At 35.4% G+C, this 19006-nt stretch overlaps 1 protein-coding gene across 12 annotated transcripts in view; it reads right to left on the bottom strand.

The window, feature by feature from the left end:
• ZC3H13 (zinc finger CCCH-type containing 13) overlaps window positions 1–19006 on the bottom strand; it is a 99468-nt gene that overhangs the window by 5451 nt on the left and 75011 nt on the right. For 9 of the 12 annotated variants that reach the window (XM_073212619.1, XM_073212617.1, XM_073212616.1 and 6 more), the window contains 8 exons: window positions 18407–18490; window positions 17556–18063; window positions 14219–14322; window positions 12670–13857; window positions 11507–12022; window positions 8844–8996; window positions 7405–7605; window positions 4162–4325 (listed from right to left, as the gene is read on the bottom strand). In XM_073212619.1, coding sequence (XP_073068720.1) covers window positions 4162–4325; window positions 7405–7605; window positions 8844–8996; window positions 11507–12022; window positions 12670–13857; window positions 14219–14322; window positions 17556–18063; window positions 18407–18490 — 2918 coding nt within the window. The remainder of the gene's footprint in view (window positions 1–4161; window positions 4326–7404; window positions 7606–8843; window positions 8997–11506; window positions 12023–12669; window positions 13858–14218; window positions 14323–17555; window positions 18064–18406; window positions 18491–19006) is intronic. The other 3 variants (XM_073212622.1, XM_073212624.1, XM_073212623.1) reach the window with 3 other exon arrangements.

Here is a 19006-nt window from a genome sequence, read left to right on the forward strand (position 1 = left end):
CCAGGCCACTGCTTTGGTACATTACCCTGTTCTGTGACGTCTGCTCTTTTCTCCAGGTGTATGTAGTCTGGCACAGTCCTCTTTCCTGTTGCTGTTTCAGGATTAGTTGAATTATATTTTTGTATTATATGAGGTTTTAGGAGGAAGCCTCTGTCTCACCTCTCATGCCGCCATCTTTTGTGTTCATTTATTTTTTATTACTGATTAATAACCCATTATATGGATGTGCCACAGCTTACCTCTTAGTCAGCTGAAGAACACTGGGATTGTTTCCAGTTTTATAAACTTTTGTGGACAGGTTTTTATATGAACACGTTTCACCTCTCTAGCAATAGAACTGCATTGTATAGTAAGTATACATTTAACTTTATTAAGAAATAAACTTTTCCAAAGTGGCTCTACTATTTTGCATCAGCAGTATATGGTACTTTGAATTGCTCTGCATCCTCACCAACACTTGATATACTGATAACCTCAGGGTTTTTTGGGCTGTCTTTTAGCTATTGTAGTAAGTTGTTATTGGTATGTCATTGTGGTCTTAATTTGCATTCTCTAATGGCTAATTACGTCAAACATCTTTTCATATGCTTACTAGTCAGCCACATAACTCTTTGGTGGACTGTTTATGCAAGTCTTTTGCCCATTAAAAAAGATCAGTTGATTGTTTTCTTAATTTTTGAGTTAAAAAAAATATATTGATATGTGTTCTTCTTTGAAAATGTTTTGCAAATATTTTCTTCCAGTATACACTTCTTTCCACTCCCAGTCTCTTCCACAGAACAAGTTTTAAATTTTGATCAATTATCTCAAAATAAAAAGTTTAATAAAAAATAGCAACTGTATGTTTACTGTTACACTAGGTCCTAAAAATGGGTAGTTTGAGCCCTCCAACTTTGTGTTTTCAAAAAATTATTCTGGTTATTAGCTTCTTTGACTTTCCCTATAAATTTTAGAATTAGCTCGTTTGTATTTACAAAAAACCCTATTGGATTTTACTAAAACTGTTCAAATCTGTATGTCAATTTGGAGAGAATTATGACCTTAACTATACTGAGTTTTCTAATCCATGAACACTGTATGTTTTCTATTTATTTAGGTCTTTTGATTTTTTCATTAGTGTTTTGTAGTTTTCAGCACATAGATCCTGTACAGGTTTTGTTAGATTTATACCTAAGTACTTCCTTTCTGGGGGAACCACTGTAAGGTATTTTTTTTTTGTTAACATTTTGATTCTCAGGTGCTTCTATATACTACACAGTATATGCAAATACAATTGCTCTTTGTATGCTGACTTTGTATCCTATGGTCTTGTTGAATTTACTTTTAAGTTCTACCAGTATTTTTGGTAAATTCCTTGAAGCCTTTTATGTACGTAAACGTGTTCACTGTGAATAAACACAATTTTACTTTTTCCTTTCCAATCTGTATTGTCCTTCTCTTTCTTTTTCTTGCCTTACTGAATTACCGTATTTAACCCCCAGTAAAATGCTGAATAGGGGTAGTTAAGAGTAGACATCCTTGCCTTGTTACTGATCTCTGGGGGAAAGCTTGCAAATTTTCTACAGTTAAGTATGATGTTAACTATAGGTTTTGGTAGACACCCTTTATAAAAGTAAAGACTCTAATTCCAGTTTGTTCAGAATTTTTATTGTAAAGGGATGCTCAATTTTGTCAGATGTTTTCTATCAATTTATATGATATGTATTTTTTCTTTTTTAGTCTGTTAACATGCAGATTAAGTTGAATATTTAGAATATTAAACCAGACTGTCATTCTGAGGATAAACTATACTTGTAGTGTAGAATTCTTTTATATATTACTAGATTTGATTCCTATGATTTTTGAGGATTTTTATGTCCATGTTCATGAGATACTGATCTGCAGTTTCTTGTGATGCCTTTGACTGGATTTGATATGAGACTATTGCTGACCTCATATAATGACTTAGGAAGTTTTCCTGCCTCTTAAATTTTCTGTAAGAAACAATGTAGAATTGGTATTATTTTTTTCCTTAAATGTTTGAGAGATTTTGCCACTGAAACCATCTGGGACTGGAGATTTCTTTTTCAGAAGGTTTTTAACTGGAGATTCAACTAATCTGAATAGTCCTGTCTGTTTCATCTACTACTTGAGTAAGTTTGGGCAGTTTGTGGCTTTTAGAGGAATTGCCATTTCTTCTAAACAGTCATATTTGTGTTCACAGAGTTGTATACAGTATTATTATCCTTTTAATATCTGAGACCCACAGTGATACTGTTTCTCTGATTCTTGTTATTGGTAATTCGTTTTTTTTCTTTATCAATTTTATTAATCTCTTGAAAGAACTAGCTTTTGGTTTCATTAATTTCTCTAATGCTTTTCTATTTAACTGATTTCCGGTATTTTTATTTCTTTCCTTCTGATTGCTAGCTATAGGTTCTGTACAGCTTTAATATTATAATACTGAAATGAGATTTAAACTCATTTAAACCAGCTAAGTACTCTCTTAGTATCATGCATCTATCTCTTCTGATAATGTACTATAATTTATATAACTAAAAAACAATCATTCTCCTAAGCACAGATGATGCTAATACACGGATTCAACAGTTTTCCTCACTTTCTTTTCATCACCTGGTAAGACATACCATACCACTCATCTCAATGAATGGTTCTATTCTATATTTTTCTTTTATAACCATATATAATTTAAAGGTTTTGTTTTTCTTAGCATTTTTCATGAGGCCATCTAACATCTAAAATTAATTTTTCTTTACTTATATCCCTTCTTTTCAGCTTTTGTGCTGATATTTTTAAAACTGAGCAATCAGAAAGCTTGCAATGATGTTCTTTAGATGGATCATTTAAGACATTTATAATATGCCATTATAACTTTTATAATGTGTCATGTGCTAGTTAATGGTCTGTGCCTTGTATTGAAGGATTATAAGGTTCTGACAATGATTCTCAATGAGAAGCTTGCAAGGATATTTTTGGTTGTCACTATTTTTGAAGGGTACTATAGCATATTAGAGAAGGAATCAGGGTATGTTACAAATTTATTTTTTACAAAAAGGGATGAAAATACAAAACATACAGTCTTTCTCAACTGAGGATCCTTACCTAAACCAAACAGAAAATAATCTGAGTAATTATTTTCAATTCAATATCAAGGATGGTAGTAACAGGCACCATTTTAAATACATAATAAAAATGTTATTTCATTACACAAATGTTTAAGACACTAGGGCTTAATTCTCTGAGAAATTTCCAATTGAGAAAGGTTGCAAGGAGAGATGAGCACCTAAGCAGTAGAATAAAGAGAATTAAGTACATATTGAAATGGGGGTGCAAATGAATGATTATAGCAACTCTGTCAAAGGTAATTCTGGGATGGGCCTTTAAGTAAGCAAGACTTTAAAAGTCTACTCCTCCTATGTTTCTGTTTTCATCTTTACAGACAAGTTCATCCTTTTTTTTCCATAAATTTAATTTCCTCCCCAAATCTGGGTATTCTTCCTTAATGAAGTATGTTTTTCTTTAGCAGTGTTTTCCTAAATGTCCCCAAGAAAAAAGCTAAAGAAGTAAATGTTTCTCTGATTTTTTAGGACCAATTTTCTTTTGTCATACTACCCATGCCCCCACCAACCCCTATTTAAAAATCTCAGTTTATTAACTCTAAAGAGCCTAAAATGATTTTAATTTCTCTTGATCAGATTTCTTCTACATCTAAATTAATTTCTATTTATCTAACATTTCAATTCCCTTTATTCTCCTCAAGTAAATGCTTACATATACCTGTATTTATTTCCCTTTTTTCCAACTTTGGTATATTCTCATAAACAATATTCCTATAAATATCTTCACCACTCACTGGGAAATTTTTTTCCTTTATCTTCAATTTAAATAAATTTCTAGTATGTTTTATTATCAAGAGACTTTATGCATCAAATTTTGAATAACAAATTATTATTCAACACAAACGTTCATCAATACTACTAAAATGAAAGGTACTATAAATTCTAATAGAATTTCTCTCCTTCACATGTATAAAAGATTAGGAAACCAAACACAGGTAAATAGACAATGAGACCTTAATTTCACCTTAAAACAATCAAATGAAAATATGCCATTCATACTATTCAGTGAAACACTGCATTTTTTCTGAGGAAACAACAGTACCTTCTCATTTTTAACAAGCTGCTTTCGGATTGCTGAGTCCCGTCTGAAGCACAATGCTTTACAACAAGGTCCAAGATTACTAAGGAGACCCGCTCTTTCTTCTTTGCGGAGTAATGCAGCCATGTTGAGAGCTCCCAGTTCATGTTCAAAAAGACTGTCTCCATCTTTCAATAAAAATAGACATGCATTAAGTTTCCCTAAAATAACAGAGTGTTACCAACTGCTTAGGTGAATATTCCACAAAGTCTGTACTTTATCAAAGTTACCAACACTGGTAAAGGCAATATATTCTCCATCAAAGACTTTCAACATGCATTATGTTAGTAGTCCTGAACAAAAATAAATATTCTGATAACCACTTAATATGCAAGAAAAGCAGACTTGGGAGAGAGAATTTAGACAATGCTTACTGACTATGCCTAAGAAGAAAAGTTCAAGTTAAGAATTAGTGAGGTCAAATTCAGTACATTGCTTACTATCAACTAACTACTAATTAAATTCAGGACTTTATTACAGCAAGATTCAAATGTAGTAAAAGTGACTATATTCTGTGACCTTTAAAATCATCAGGTAGGAAAGTGGTTAGGTATTAACAACTTGCAAATGTTAGCCTAGATTTGGTCACTATAAAAATCTCGGAAAATGTATTAAATTAAAATCACTTAGTTTTAAGTCATAACATGTAAGGTAAGGAGAGCACATTTAAACTTTATGAAAGAATTAAAGTAAGATTTAAAAAAAATAAAGAGGTTGAATTAAAAACAGATAAAATGGGATTCACAGTAACAGAACAAGCTGGTCAGTGATACAAAAAAAATAGTAGCAGTGACTTCAAAGCTAGCATTCTAAGAGTTGGCTGAGAGTACTAAAGATACCAGGTACTGAGTCTATAACAACATGATCAAACAGTTTATTAGACACCACAAAGGAAAGCAATAAATCACATCTACGTAAAAATAAAATAGACACATTTGAGAATGAAAGGAACTGTATTACATATTTCATTTTCATTTTTTGAACTGCAAAGCATAAATAATGAGATTATGTAATTAGTAAGAAACTAATTTCATGTAATATACCTAGTCAATAGGTTATCTACCTAGTTAACAGGTATATAACACAAGAAAAATGTAAATATAAAGAAAAACTCAATACTAGTTCATAGCCTCTGGTGCCTACCAGATTCATCTAAGGGTTTTTTAAAAATACTGCCAAGGTTCTGTTACCATATCTGTATAATCTCCACAATACCTTAGTAGAAAAAAGGCAGTTCCTCAGGTGATTCAAAATACCAGTGTTCGAGCCAACCAATGACACAGTTACATATACATACTATTAAAAAACATCCCAAATTAACTACCATGCCATTATAGATGTAAATATAGAAGAGCTCTGCTTTGAGCCCATGCTCTTCCTTAAAAACTACTCATTAGGACACATTTTTTTTTACTGGGATCCTTACCATTTTGTGCTTTGACAAAAGTAGAATACAAAACCTACTGCAGACCCCCCTAGAAAGTATAATATGGCTCAATTTTCAGTCTTTTCACGGTTTTGAACTGGCCAGCACCAAATTACTCAAGAAATAGACTAAACACATGTAAGTACACATAAAACAAAGGAACCAAAATAACTGTAAAAGTTTAGCTCAAAAGAATTTAATCACACTGCAATCAGAAAATCTAGACAAAGCAATTTAAATTTTAGTATACATGTAAGTTTCTTGTTTTAAGCCTTAGAATTAAAAAAAAATTATATATAGGGTGGGGATATACTTTTTCAGTATTGGGACACTGAAATAGACCAAAAGGAATAGAAATATCCAGTATTAATCATTTCAAAAATATTTCTTGAATGCCTACTACGTGTTAGGTACTGTTCTAGGCAATGGCGTAAGTAGTAAGAATAGATCATTTGACACTGGATCTAGCAGTAAACAAAACAAAGTCCTATTCCTTAGGAAACATATTCAGCATTGCATATCAGGTTCTCCAACACAGCTACCATAACAGCAAAAAAAATAGGAGAGGTCTGATTGGTAAGCAACAATTAAATCCCTATTTTATATTTTCATTATTTAGGTTATGTCATCATTAAGTCAGGGCCAAACTGTATTTCCCAGTTAGCAAAATCAAACTAGTTTTAACTTGAAATGCCATTACCAAGTCACAGAAGCAAAAAGCTTTAGAGGTGGATAAGACCTTAGTTAGAGGTTTGATGCCATTATTTTATACCCACAGGAGTTATTTGCCTGTGGTCACAGAGCCAACCAAACAAGGTAGAGTAGGGCAACAATCCAAGAGTTTGGTCATTTGTCTAGTTAATACACATTCACAATTATAGATTATATGTTTTATATACAAAATTCTGTGTTTATTGGGACATATTAAAATCAAGAGTTTTACTGCTTATACTAAACAGTTGAAAGACATGAAACTCATAAAACAATCTTTTTTCAATTTTATTTTAGTAAAAAGCCTAATTACTTTTCTTACTCTCATGAACGATAGATATAAAATTAGTGTTGTCGCTTTCGCCTTTTACCTCCTTTCCTTTGTTTTGCCACCTACTCATCCCCCCTCCCTATTACTAATATATCAATAAGCTGCCAAAACAAAAAGTAAGTACCAGATATACCAGAAATAGCAAAATAAAACTCTACAAAAACTAAAGTGTTCTGAAATAATTAAAAGTTGTTGCAATAAGGTCTAAAATCAAAGTGACAAAATACTTTAAATAGTAGCAGTTAATATTTATGTGTCACCCTATGTCAGGAACTGTTGTATTTTACTTACATAACTCATTTATTCCTCCTAACAATCTTATGAAGTTAGTGGTGTAATTATTCTTAGCTTTCATATGGTGACACTAACTCACAGAGATTGAGTAATAGCTAGTCAAGTGGTGTGCCTACTGGAATCCAGACCATCTGGTCTAGAGACAAAGCTCTCAGTACTTTTTTAATGGCTCATCCCAGACATCTGCATTTGGGTCGAATTCCCTGTTTCCCAGGGGATAAGGCTGCCAAGACACCCAATTTGCTTAGATATGAAAACATCTGGTCCACTTTCCCAGGCTCTGCTTTGTTTAGCCCTGGGCATACCACTGAACACTTTAACATTTGAACTTACCTGTTGAAAAGTAATTTTGATATAGAAAGGTCACTGTACTATTTCTGCAACTTTTCTATGGGCATCTTAATAGTTAAAGCAGCCATTATACAGTCAAGTGGAATGGAATTACCTTTAGGTTTTTCTAAAAGTCTCTGACATGTTTCTTTGACTTTGGTAAACAGTTCAGAACCTGCCAACTTTTTAGAAATCCCAACTCTCAGCAAAACAGCTCCAGGTGTGAATTTTAAGAGTGCAGCCCCAGGCTCTCGTGGTTCTTTTGGATGCTTTGGCATAAGGCCAGACCAGTCCACATCTATCACATCTAATGGATCTGTAAAAAGTTAACAGCAGTTTTTTTATACCAAGAAATAGCTTTTTTTGTGTTATCTATGTAAAAATACAAACTGTAAAATCAGAAAGCATTAAGTAACAAGTACTTTAAACCAAAAATATTCTCAAAATGAAAGCTTTTCTATGAAGACTAATACTTAGAATCTAAGGATCTTTACAAATAAAAGGCTCCTCCCCCAAAAGAAAATAGGCAAGCACACAAAACCCTAAGCAAATCCATTCCTATGAATAACTCATTTAAGTAGCTTGAGAGCAGCCCAATGAAAGTGCTCCATTATTTTAGTAAGATTAGGTCTGACATTTTGAAGCTTTTTACCATAATCCTTATAAGGGTTAAATCTAGGAGTATATTTAATTTGTATGCATGCACTGACACAAATATATTGTATTTTAAAAACAAATATTTCATTGTGAAATTAGTTTAAGAATCAGTTGCTATTATTAATACTGAGAACAAGTCATTAATACTGACAAGGAACAGTTGAGAAAATTAACAAGACAATGTTCTATTTAGGAGTATCTCATAGCAGATAATAAAAAAGATAATGTACATACACACCTTCTATAGTAGTAGAAAAAAACTATGAAATATAAAAGCAAATTGTCAAAATATAAATGTAATACTTTACATGTGCAACAAAGGAAAGCCCTTCATTATGGTAAAAAAAAATAGTAACAGAAAGAATTGGATGATTCATCAGGAACATGTTCATGGTGTAGCCACTAGAATAAGCTCTAGCAGTGTACAAAATACTCTAAGTTACTGAATTTAGAAAAATCATGGAGGTATATAAATAGTGCTTCAAGATAATTTCAACTACTATAAACTTTTGAATGTTCATTTCAAAAGTTGGTTTGTGGCACCACAGCTGAGAAGTTCTGTACCATTTACCTACCATCTAGAACTCTGCTAGACAGTATTCAGTATTTGGTTACATTCTAGGTCATATACTATGAATCAAACTCTGAAATGGAAATCTTAGAATTTTACTATTTTAAATGAGGCCCTTTCCAATTCAAAGGCAACATCTACTTAAAAATAGATGTTACAACAATATAGACTGTAATTTTCATTTTACTGGCCTTTCAACCTTAAATAAAACATAAAGGGGAAAATTCTATCTTTGATAAATTCACACAGCTTGAGAAGAAAAAAGTAATACTTTAATACCATAAATTAGACAATTTTTATGTTCAACTACCTCTGCAAATTATTACCTGGCATCTTCTCCTCATCCTGTTGGTCTTCCCTCTTCTCAGCATCACCTGCCAGAATTTCATCTAGTTCATCATCACTGATTGGCTCATATCCTTCTCCGGCACCAGATCCTAGTGAATGTGCATCATCTAACTTGGATTCATCATCTCCTGCTAAATAGAAAAATTAATTTTGTGTCAAAGAGAGCATTAAGGGGAAGGGATGTCCAAGTGAAACCAAAGAGGGAGGCTGTGCACACTAAACAATCTGAAAGAGCATTTTTAAATCAGAAAACTACATTTCTTAATCATTCAAAACACTTAATAATTTCAAATGAAAACTTGAAAATAAAGTTCAGTTAGTTAAATATAGTTTTAATGGCAAGAATACAATATGAACAGCAATATCAAAATAGATTGTAAGATTACAATTAAAATGAGAAATAAAAGCTACCATTAACATATTAATGTTGATTGTTATTTTTATAATAAAACTTTAAGTCCGAATTTAGCAATTTCAAAAAGATGCAGTAATTTCTTCACCTAAATAAACTCACTAATTAAAAAAAAACTTACTAGCAAAATTTATTTGAAATTTAAATCTTAGTTCATAATATTTAGCTCATGATATGAAGAACTTTCTAGCAGTGAGGTTAAAATGTGTCATCAATTCTCTCCCATCTCCAGTTCAACTTTTCTATTTCAATGCAATTTTTACCAGAATGCTGGAATACAATTTTAAAATATCTTTGCTGGCCCCAATAGCACATACTCTATTTCTTTACTTTCCCAACTCTTTTCAACCACCAAGGCTAAGCTCTGTCTGGTGAGTAGGTTGTGAGCTTATCCTTAAACTACAGAGTATGTCTAACATTTCTAATCACGAGTATTTTACACGCTTTACTGAGTTTCTGACACTAGTTCTCAAAATTTATCAGTATGCTTTATGGGTATAAATCTATAGCAAATATATATATAATAAACTTTGATATGCTTCTAATCATTTTAATAACTTTTTTGTTATATTAAATTCTATAATAATCTACCCAAACTCCCACCATTCACTTCTAAGGTAACCAATTGTAATAACTTCATTACATAAACATACATCTAAACTTAAATGCAGATAATGGATAATAAATTTTTCAAATTTATCCAACTCATTTTCCTACTTCAGGTGAGTAAAATTTTTTATTTCACAGCAGATAATTTACCTATAAATTTCTATGTTATGTTATCTGTGATCACAACCAGTAAATTATATATTTTAGGGATGAGGGGCACTGACTCTCATCACAAGGGAGCTATTATAATGATTAATTTAATTATATTGAATTATACCCCAAGGTTAGTACTATGGCTCATGATTTGGGTTATTTATACTCAAACCTGAGATGAAAATGTATGTGAAGAACAATGAGGTAGAAACGTTTTTTGTTGAGTAGAAAAAATATATATACCGATGGCATATTGGAATATATATCAGATAACCAAAACATGTAAGGATGTCTGTAATTTTAAAGGAATGTAAATTTTACTCTGGGCTCAATGGTACATTACAGCAAATAAAAAGAGTAATAAAATATTACTGCTTATATAAAAGTACCCAAGAAGTTTCCTGGATGCATGAAATGGAGAGGAGGTTTTTGTCAGAACAATGGTGTAAGCAATGGTACCAGAACAGGACAGTCAGAATTTTCAGAGAATTCTCAGGAGAGTCATCAGTATTGTGAACGTAGGCTATAATATACCAAAGAATAAGATGTGGGGCATGTATGTACAGGTAGAACATATTTTCATTTGTTAGGTATTTATGGTGTCCTTTCTGTAGTTTTGATAAAGAAATGAAAAGGTCCCTAACAAAGGGGTTGAGTACAGCGAGGAGAAAACAATGGAAAAATAATTGCAATACAGTGTGTGGATGCTATAAAAGGTATATAAATAAGGTGCTATGGCAAGTTTAAAGAGTAAGTGCCTTTAGCAGAGAAGGTGCCAGAGCAAATAATGCATAGATGTACTTGCAGTTTGAGTAAGGAGAAGATAAAAGGGAAAAAAGGTCCATCAGGCAATGGGAAGATAGGGTACAGAAGGCTGGAGGATGCAGCCCATTCAGAGAATGCACAGGCATGAGTCAGTCTGCACAGCAGATCGGGGTCCAAGGAGGAAGAGTGATGCCCGGCACACCTGAGGCTGACTCTAAGTGCATCGAAGGGTGGGAGTAGGTGGTGCCAGTAGGATTCTGTAGTCACTCTGTCATTAAATGAAATTTCAGGTAGTGTGATTACTTTGCATATTTGTCCTCCACTGCCCTAAAATTAAGAGCCACAAATAGTTATTTGAATCCCTCTCTGAACCAAGAAGTCATTTCGGTTTTTATGATTTTTATTTCTTTTAACATCTAAGAAAAGAAAGTGGTAACTATTTTGAAACATCTACAGACACTGCAGTAAATTGTCTTTTATTCATTTAGGAGTATCTGAACAAAGTCTACCTTGGTAGCACTAATTTGCTACCATGGTTTTTAAATATCATAGGGATTTTTCTTATTTAAGGAAATCTATTTACCCTAACAATGGAACCAGTATGCCTATCAGTATATGACCTTTCATAAGAAAGTATTTTGTTCCCTATGAAATCTGAAAAAGAATGGAGCAGTATAACAGACAAAAGAGTGTAGCACTCACCTTCTACACTCTCTGTTCTCTCAACTTTACTTATATCTTCAAATCCCTGCATGGATCCTAGATCTTTATCCATTCTTTCTTTAACCAAAGCCAGAGTGTCTCGGGAAGTGCCTTCTACGTCTCTTTCATGTTCACTCTCCAATTTTGCTTCACTGCGTTTTACAGACTCTACTTGAGAAGAAGTCTCAAAAATTCTGTCTCTATCTCTGTCCCTTTCCACAGAATCAGAAATTAGCCTCTCTCTCTCCCTGTCCAAATCTCTCCTTTTGTCTCGTTCTCTCTCTCGTTCCCGTAACCTGTCCCGGTCCCTGTTCCGTGGCCAGTCTTTATCAGCATCTCGGTCCCATTCTCTCTGCCTTGTGTCTCTCCTCTCTCTCTCCCGCTCTCTGTCATGCTCATATCGATCCCGTTCTTGAAGCCTATCTCTACTATCAAACGACCCGGATCTTGAATGGACCTGTCGATCCGACTCAGGGGAACTTCTTCTTGAACTATGGCTTCTTGAATCCTGCCGATCTAAAATACACAGAGTTAACATGTGATAAAACAGAAAATAAAATGCTTCATCTAAGGGTTCTTTCAAAGTTACAGTTTACCTTTTTCTATATCTCCCAATTATCCAAGTAATTAATTTTAAGGAAAAACTGGATCTCTCTCAAAGTGCTAGTTAAATATGTAAAAAGTGTGTTTCCCTGTCTAGTGCTACTATAATCACAAAGTATCTTCAAAGAGATAAGTACATGAAATGGTTAAGCATTAACAGTACTTATTTCATTATCTGATCTCTTCCTATCTCCCCACCTTATTTTCTGTGGTCAAAAGAGAAAGCATTGGCTGCAGGAAGAAAAGCAGGAAGGTTAAAATTTTAGGCATCAATAAGGGACTTGAGTATACAAGCCCTTCCACCAAGATATACTACTATAATCCTGTTATTAAAACCGACTGACATCATTGAATGTACCTCTGTTATAATGTTGGTATTAATATGGTAACAGGTAACATTTTAGTGGGATGCTTAAGCTTTTAAGTTCCTTGAAATTAAGGCAGAGTATAAGTAAACAATTTAGCATTTACTTTAAAATTATAGTTTGTATAAAATATAAAGTTGCATAAAGTACACTAACATAGGAAACACTGGCTAGATTATAATTCAATTTTATTACCTGAAGAAGTACTTCGACTGGGTTCTCCACGCTTTAACTGATCAATCCTAGATTTTCTCTCTCCTGTCATTTCTAGACTTTTTATTTTCTCTCTGTCTCTTGAACCACTATGCAGTACTCTCCTCCTACCACTCTGGTCATCTCCACTTCGGTGAGCAGAATCATTGGAGGGGGAGCGCAGACGACCAGATGTGTGACTACGATTACTCCGATTGCTCCCAAGGCTGCTACTCCTCTTCTGGTCCATGGGCTTGCGATGTGGTGCATCTTCTATAGTAACGTGAGGCGCGTCTACTTTTTCTGCTCGTGCTCTGTGACATTTCCTATATGAGTCTTCACTGGTGAATGTGGTACTGGTGTTGGGGGCAGTGGCAGAGGTGGAGATAGAGGTAGATGTGCAGAAGGTGGCGACAGCAGTAAGAGCAGCAGGACCCGTGGCAGCCACAGGAGGAGGGGGAGGAGCAAGGGAAGACGGAGAAGGAGTCCTTCCAGGAGTAGCTCCTGCGGCAGCGTGCTCTGATTCTGTCCCCTCTGCACGGTCAGGCACGTCCTCATCAGACCAGTCGCTGAATGCCGTATCTTCTTTTTTCTGAGGATCCTCTATAGTGCTGTCCTTATCATTGGAAATTCCAACCAATTCTGCTTTGGTTGTTACAGGGGGAGTCCGTGGGCCCCTTTTCTTCTTACTCTGTTGGGCTGCCTCTTCATCAGAAATATCAGAATCACCCTTGGACCTTTTACGTTTTTTTTCAACACTTTTCTTCTTCTGTGCTTTTTTTGGTGAAAACACTTGACCATCTTCAGATGCTATCTCTGTGTTACACCTCTCTATTCCCATATCATCCTCTTTCTTTTTCTTAATAGGTTTCTTCTGAATTTTTCCTTTTTTCTTGTTTTCATCATGAGCTCGGTCAGATGTGTCTCGATCTTCTGATGGACGGTGTCCTATCATGTCCTGGGCACGAGTTCTTGAGCTTTCCATGATTTCTGTCTGTTCTCTCTGCTTATCTATAGAAGAAACTTTCTCCTTGAGCTCTTGCTCTTCATAGCGCCTTGAACTCTCTTTTCTTTCTAGTTTACGATCTTCCTCTTTCCATCTACCCTGTCTGTCTTCTGTAAGGTGTGATGGACTGAGAGAACGAGATTCTTGGGGTCGAACAACCTGGCTCAAGAGTCTATGTTTTTCATCTATACAAAGAGATAAAAGTAATTCTACTTAACCTTGTTACACCTTCACAAGGTTAACAACATTGCATGTTACATATAAATAATAATAAACCAATCTCTCAATTTTCATTTTAAAACTTTAAAAATGGCAGTAATTTCAGTAAAAATAAAAATACAGCTTTGTTACAAATAGCAGAAAATGACAGTGCCATTATGATAAAATAACTATTTCTAATACATACATTGGTCATAAAGGAGCTACTCCGAGGTATTTGAGCAGGATAAACTTTAAATCTTAATTATTTCCTACTTATGTCAAAGAATGGTCTCATGGTTACTAAGGAATATGAATATAGAGACACAGTAAATAGATTCTGCTTACTTTTATCATCTCCACTGTTGTAGGTGTCACTGTCAGGAGAATGTTCTCGTCGGCGCTTAGGTGACTGCCGAGGGCTAGGACTCCCTTCATTTCTATAGCGCTTCCTAAACCGGGCAAATGTAATTTATGATATTCCAGGGTATGAGCAAGATTACTTGACTATGTTTTTACTATTATCTTTTTACTATAAAACTAGAATATATAATTGTAGGATAGCAATATTATCAGAGCTATATCATACAAAGGTATTCAGCATCTTTTAAAATTCATTTGTTAAGACTTAAAATTGTGGACTTAAAATACATGACAACATCTCTTCCTTTTTTCATTAGACATGTAGAATCACTCAACTGAAAATCACCAGATTTAATTACTACAAGGTGGTACAGCAGAGGAATCAATATATTATATTAATGCACCCTCTACTAAAACTTCCTAATTTTACAGTTTTATGATATAGAAATACCTTATTTTAGGAAGACATGAGATAATCTAGTTTTGGATTCAAAAAGACATGAATTCATTTTATAGCCATGTTACTTATTATGCAACTTACCTAAGTTCCTTAAAGTGACTAAACCTTAAGCTTTCTCGTCTGAGAATGTGTGGGGGAGGGGAAGTAAGGGTCCATCTCATACAATTGCAATGAGGAGTAAATTAAGTCATAAGCCCAATGAGCCATGCTGTGGACATTCCGTGAAAATCAGTCCCTTCTCTTCTTGGAACAAAACCACTTGCTTGGTGACAAAATAATCAAATAATTCATGTTCACTATATTTCTTATTCTTTAGTTGAACTTTAAATGATTAGATATTTATATCCCTGGGTACTTATGTTTTCCTATATTTTAATTAAGTTTTGATGACTTTTTAAAAAAACTAATATTATTTGTTTATAAATACTATGGTCAGAAGTAGAGAAACATACTGCAGTCCACTTATCTCCTTGATAGTCGTTTATATAGATGAGCAGCCAGGTGGACAAGGAGGCCCAAGATGTAGTAGGACAACTCACTACATGCTTGGTGCACGCTTGTGCAATTCCCTATCCAAAGCTCCTGCTACCATTAGGCAGTCTTTTTCCCCATTCTCTGAATTGGGGCTGGCCCAATTACTTGCCAAGACAAGAAGATGCAGTGAAAGCGACCCTGTGTAAATCTGGAGAGTTAAGACTCAAAAGGCCTTACACTTCCTCTTTTTGCTGCCTTGGTATGTTTCTACCATTACATGCAAAAGCAGAGTTAAGGCTACTGCAGGATGAGAGGTCACGTGGAGGAGACATGAGATACCCTACCTAAAAGCCAGCACCAACTGCCAGATATGTGAATGAGGCCTCTTTGGGTCATCCAGACCCAGGTGAACTGCCAGATTGACTAGAGATGCCTAAGCGATCCCAAGTCAGATTACAGAAACACTATGCTGAGCCCAGCCGAAACTTCTAATACAAAGAATTGTGAACAAATAAACAGTTGTTGTTTTAAACTACTAACTTCTCATGGGGTTTGATACACAGCAAGAGATAACTGGTATGCCAGAATAAAGTGAATTATTTAAAACATCCAAAGAAGAACTTTAATTTTAAGGAAATACTACTGAAATAAAATTAGAGTTAAAATTAATATGGAAGCAATTCAGCAAATCTTTTCCCTAACAGCAGTTAAAAAAAAATGCTGAATAAATTCAACTACTGAAATGATAATACAATTGATGAAAACATCAAGATATTAATTTCATATAACTTGTTACTGTTTAGAGCTGTTTGACTCCTAAATTTCTGGGTTCCTGGTCAGTGCTTGGATTATATAGCTACAAAACACCCAAAGAAACTTTTGCTACTACAAACAGAGATCAGAAGCATGGAAAAATATAATCAAAGCACAGGACTGGACAATAGATAAATAACAAACATTTTAGAATTTGAATCATAAAGGAGAGCTGAAGTAGGCAGAGAGAAGAGAAATAATATGTATTGTATGCCTACACGTGTTAAAGGTTATATCTGAATTTTATGTTAATGTAAGGTTTTTTTTTTAAAGCGGGATAAGGCAAGCCAGAGGGTGAACTGCAGAAAACTTTGGCTACAGATTGAAGGGAAGCCAAGGCCTTACAGAAGATGCCACCACTTCTGTGCTATATGGTCTTTGTTCGTAATCATAGTCCACCACAGCAATGATGAAAGCAGCCTAAAAGCAGAGAGCTGTATTCACCATGACACAAGCGAGCTACCGGAATTGGAGCACAGGAATTGGAGGTACATAAATTCAGTTTGTTTTGGCAAACTTAACCATACTTCTTCTTTGTTGGTATTTAAAAAGGAGAAGAAAAAAAATAAAGCAGTTAATTCCCAAGTTTGGTTGTGTGAATATGAAACCTCAAAATTGACCAATCCAAGTCCAGTATTCTCATGGCTTTAGTGATTGGCTTAGCTCCTCTGTCTACTCAGTTCAGAGAGCACTGGACAGAGAGGGCTGCTCAGGTGATGGGCATAACGTGGGGGGCCATCTTAGCCATCTTTTGGAGAAAACCTTTCTGAGATTGAACAGCACAGAAGAAAACAGTGGAGAGATGCAGACATACCATTTCTGATGCTTTGTCTGAGAATCTGGATATTCACATCAGAACAAATGAAACCTAACCCTGCACTACCTGAGCAAATGAATTCTTTTTGATGAGAGAGAGAGAGGAGAGAGGAAGAGAGAAGAAAGAAAAGGAGAAAATGCCCTCAGATATATGAGATAATAAGATCGTATCTTCTGACTCCAATAACCTACTGTAACTCCACAGTCCAAGAGAGGACACCTCCCTGTCATTCCCTAGCCATGCAGTGGTTACAGTAATTCCTTCAATTGTAAGGCACTGTGAATGCTGCCATAGCTTGGGGCAGTGACTCCAAACTTGTAAATGCAGAAAACTCATGAAGGGTCACCAGGAATAGCATAGGCAATATATATCTGTTGGTGACTAATCAACTCCGTTAATTAGTTATAAAGCGTATATTATAGGATAGAAGTTCACTGATTCTCTCTCTTTAAGGTTGGATTCCGATTAAAAGCAACCCTACAACAGTCGACCAAGCCAATGTGACTTCAAAAATGGCAAAGTAAACAAGAATGATTACTATCTCCTGGATAAAAAAGTAGAATTGGAAAATTATCATTTTTTCTAGATAATTCAGAAGATTTTAAACACCAAATAATACATAATAAAAATGAAATACAGGGCAATGTAGAGAGGATAAAGAATTAAGAGGACATCAGGGCACATGGAAAAGCTTTAAATGGAACGTTCAAATTCTTCACTGAAATTTAAGTCTAAAAACCCCATGTAACCATCCTTACTTGGCCCTCCTCTCGTCGTGGGCGTCCCTGGGGTTCCGGTCTTCGCGGGCGTCGTCCCGCCGCTCCCTGCGGTCGTCCCGCCCCCGGTCCCTGTCCTCCCACTCCCTGGGGCGCTCGCGCTCCCGCTCTCTGGCCCGCTCGCGCTCGCGCTCCCGCTCGCGCTCGCGCTCCCTCTCTTCCCGCTCGCGCTCCCGCTCCTTCTCCCGCTCCCGCTCCCGGTCATGGTCGCGCTCTCGCTCCCGCTCCCGCTCTCGTTCGCGCTCTCTTTCCTTCTCCCGCTCGCGCTCCCGCTCCCTGGCACGCTCTCTTTCAAGTTCCCTCTCCTTCTCCCGCTCCCGCTCCCTCTCCCGCTCCCGCTCTCTGTCCCTCTCCCGCTCGCGCTCCCGCTCTCTAGCGCGCTCATCTCTTCTGTCATCCACTCTGTCTACTCTTCGTTCCTCTCTTCTTTCATCGCGCTCAAGCTCGTCATTCCTTCCCTGATGACGAATTGGTGAGCTTGGTCTTTGATCTACAATGAAAACCAAGTTTTGTCAGTGATTAATTCGACAAAGATAACCTATTGGTAAGACAATATGGCAAATCTTGTATTTGATCTGTGTATAGGGTCACACTGGCAACAAATATAAATCAGGTATTACATTTACTTTTACTTTAATCATCCAAATAATCACCCCTAGGTGTTCAGAATTTTTTTTCTTATGGGTAACTTTTATTTGCCCTCTAACATGTTTTCTGCTGCCCGTCAGACCCCCCACCTCCCACTGATCCATCTTTGATCTTTCTCTGCATGCTCCTTACCCTACTGCCAGCCCACTGCTCCAACCCCACTTTCTGCCATCTCTACCCTTCACCTCTGATCTTCTCTGTCCCCCCAGCAGGACCTGAGAACACTGGTGGCAAAGGATAGGGGCAGCAGGAGGTGTAGAACATAGGAGCTGAAGGAAAAAAAAAATTTCCCTCGTAAGTCACACCTCTTATTTCAGGCCAAAATATATACACATCAAAGTGCAGCTATTATATGAGGAAAATTATAGTAGAATGAAACATCTATCAGTATCTGTTGCTGCAGTATCAATTTATTATAAACAAGAAATATTAAAGGTACTGGTGCTTAGCAATCTTGTAATAATCAAAAGTAAAAGGTATTTTTGTATTAGTGATATATATTTATAATTAAAAACTATTAATTAAAAGCTTGATTTAATCATATTACTCAGATGAAGAGCTGTTTCTTAAAATTGATATCATCACATTATGTGTGTGTGTGTGTGTATATATATGTATGTTTTTTCCTTTTTCAATACATGAGTCATATAAATACAGAGAAAATGCACACTGCCAAATGCCCAGTTGAGCTGAAAATCAGTCTGGAGTCAAAAAATGTATAAGAAAATGGCCTGAACTTTTCCACAGAGACTATTTGCAAAAGTAGATCACTGTGGTAGGATCTA

Source organism: Manis javanica, chromosome 9, assembly GCF_040802235.1.
Source record: "Manis javanica isolate MJ-LG chromosome 9, MJ_LKY, whole genome shotgun sequence".
Lineage (NCBI taxonomy): Eukaryota > Metazoa > Chordata > Mammalia > Pholidota > Manidae > Manis > Manis javanica.